Source organism: Penaeus monodon, chromosome 21 (assembly GCF_015228065.2).
Source record: "Penaeus monodon isolate SGIC_2016 chromosome 21, NSTDA_Pmon_1, whole genome shotgun sequence".
Lineage (NCBI taxonomy): Eukaryota > Metazoa > Arthropoda > Malacostraca > Decapoda > Penaeidae > Penaeus > Penaeus monodon.
The window spans coordinates 8,449,900-8,450,923 of NC_051406.1; the positions used below are offsets into that span (position 1 = coordinate 8,449,900).

The 1,024-nt window shown below is 33.6% G+C and overlaps 1 protein-coding gene across 1 annotated transcript in view; it reads right to left on the minus strand.

Moving 5' to 3' along the window:
• Nucleotides 1-1,024, minus strand: part of LOC119586176 (leucine-rich repeat-containing protein 47-like) — a gene marked incomplete in the record, with an annotated part of 6,621 nt that overhangs the window by 3,996 nt on the left and 1,601 nt on the right. Inside the window, 1 exon segment of the mRNA XM_037934878.1 lies at nt 1-120. Coding sequence (XP_037790806.1) covers nt 1-120 — 120 coding nt within the window.

Here is a 1,024-nt window from a genome sequence, read left to right on the forward strand (position 1 = left end):
CCTGTACCTTGGGGCAATGTTGCTTCACGTAATCCATTACTTGCTTTGGGAGACATCTGTCAGATTCAACTAATTTGCGGAATCGTCGGTCAGTAAGAGGATTTCCTTTAAGACCCAATTCTGAAAATCAAAACATTGACTGAATTACACACTTGTACAAATGGCAGTTACAATTGTTGTTTGTACCACTCATAGAAACAAATACGAAACATTTGTACAATGTGGAATTTTTGTTTTGCATTTATATCTCTTTCCACCATACAATCAAACTGCTTTCCAACTTCCTCCAACAATGGATGGGTCTGGTAATTCAAATTACAATATATGTGTAACAGAAATTGTATAACTGAAGAAATTCTGCACTACTCTTACCCAACTCCTTGATAGTGCTTTTTATTGCCAAGAGTTTACCTTCTCCATTCAAATTTAGTTCACACTAACCACAATACGATGTTAGGCCTCAGATTTTACTTCATAAATCTCAATGAGGAATGAGTATCCTTATTCCTTACTACTTCAAAAATATTATAAATTTTATTTAGATATCATTTACTTTGGAGATATATTTCATATCAATACAAATAAACTTCTCAAGTCTGCAGAAAAGACTCTGGGAATGGTCAAGAACCTCCACACATATATTTTGGCAAGACTTTGAACTGGGTCTTTATTTCACAATATACTGCCAGGGAGGTCTACAATATCTTTCATACTGAAAAAAATGTGGTGGATGTTTGTTAGCCACTGCCAGAGCTGATAGGCACAGAAGGCCACCTAGATATCCCTGCAAAGATAATGATGGGTGCCTGTCAAATATTTACTGCACATTTCAAAGGTATCTACATCCACATATCATGTGGGTGAATGAAACATAATAATTTGCCCTTGTATAATTAATATCTTTATTTTGAATACATGATATTTTACTGATTACTTCATAAAATACCTATAGTTGCAAATAAGCTGTAAAAATACAGATTATTTTATTTACACCCTTAATATTTCATTACTGATGTAGTAAACA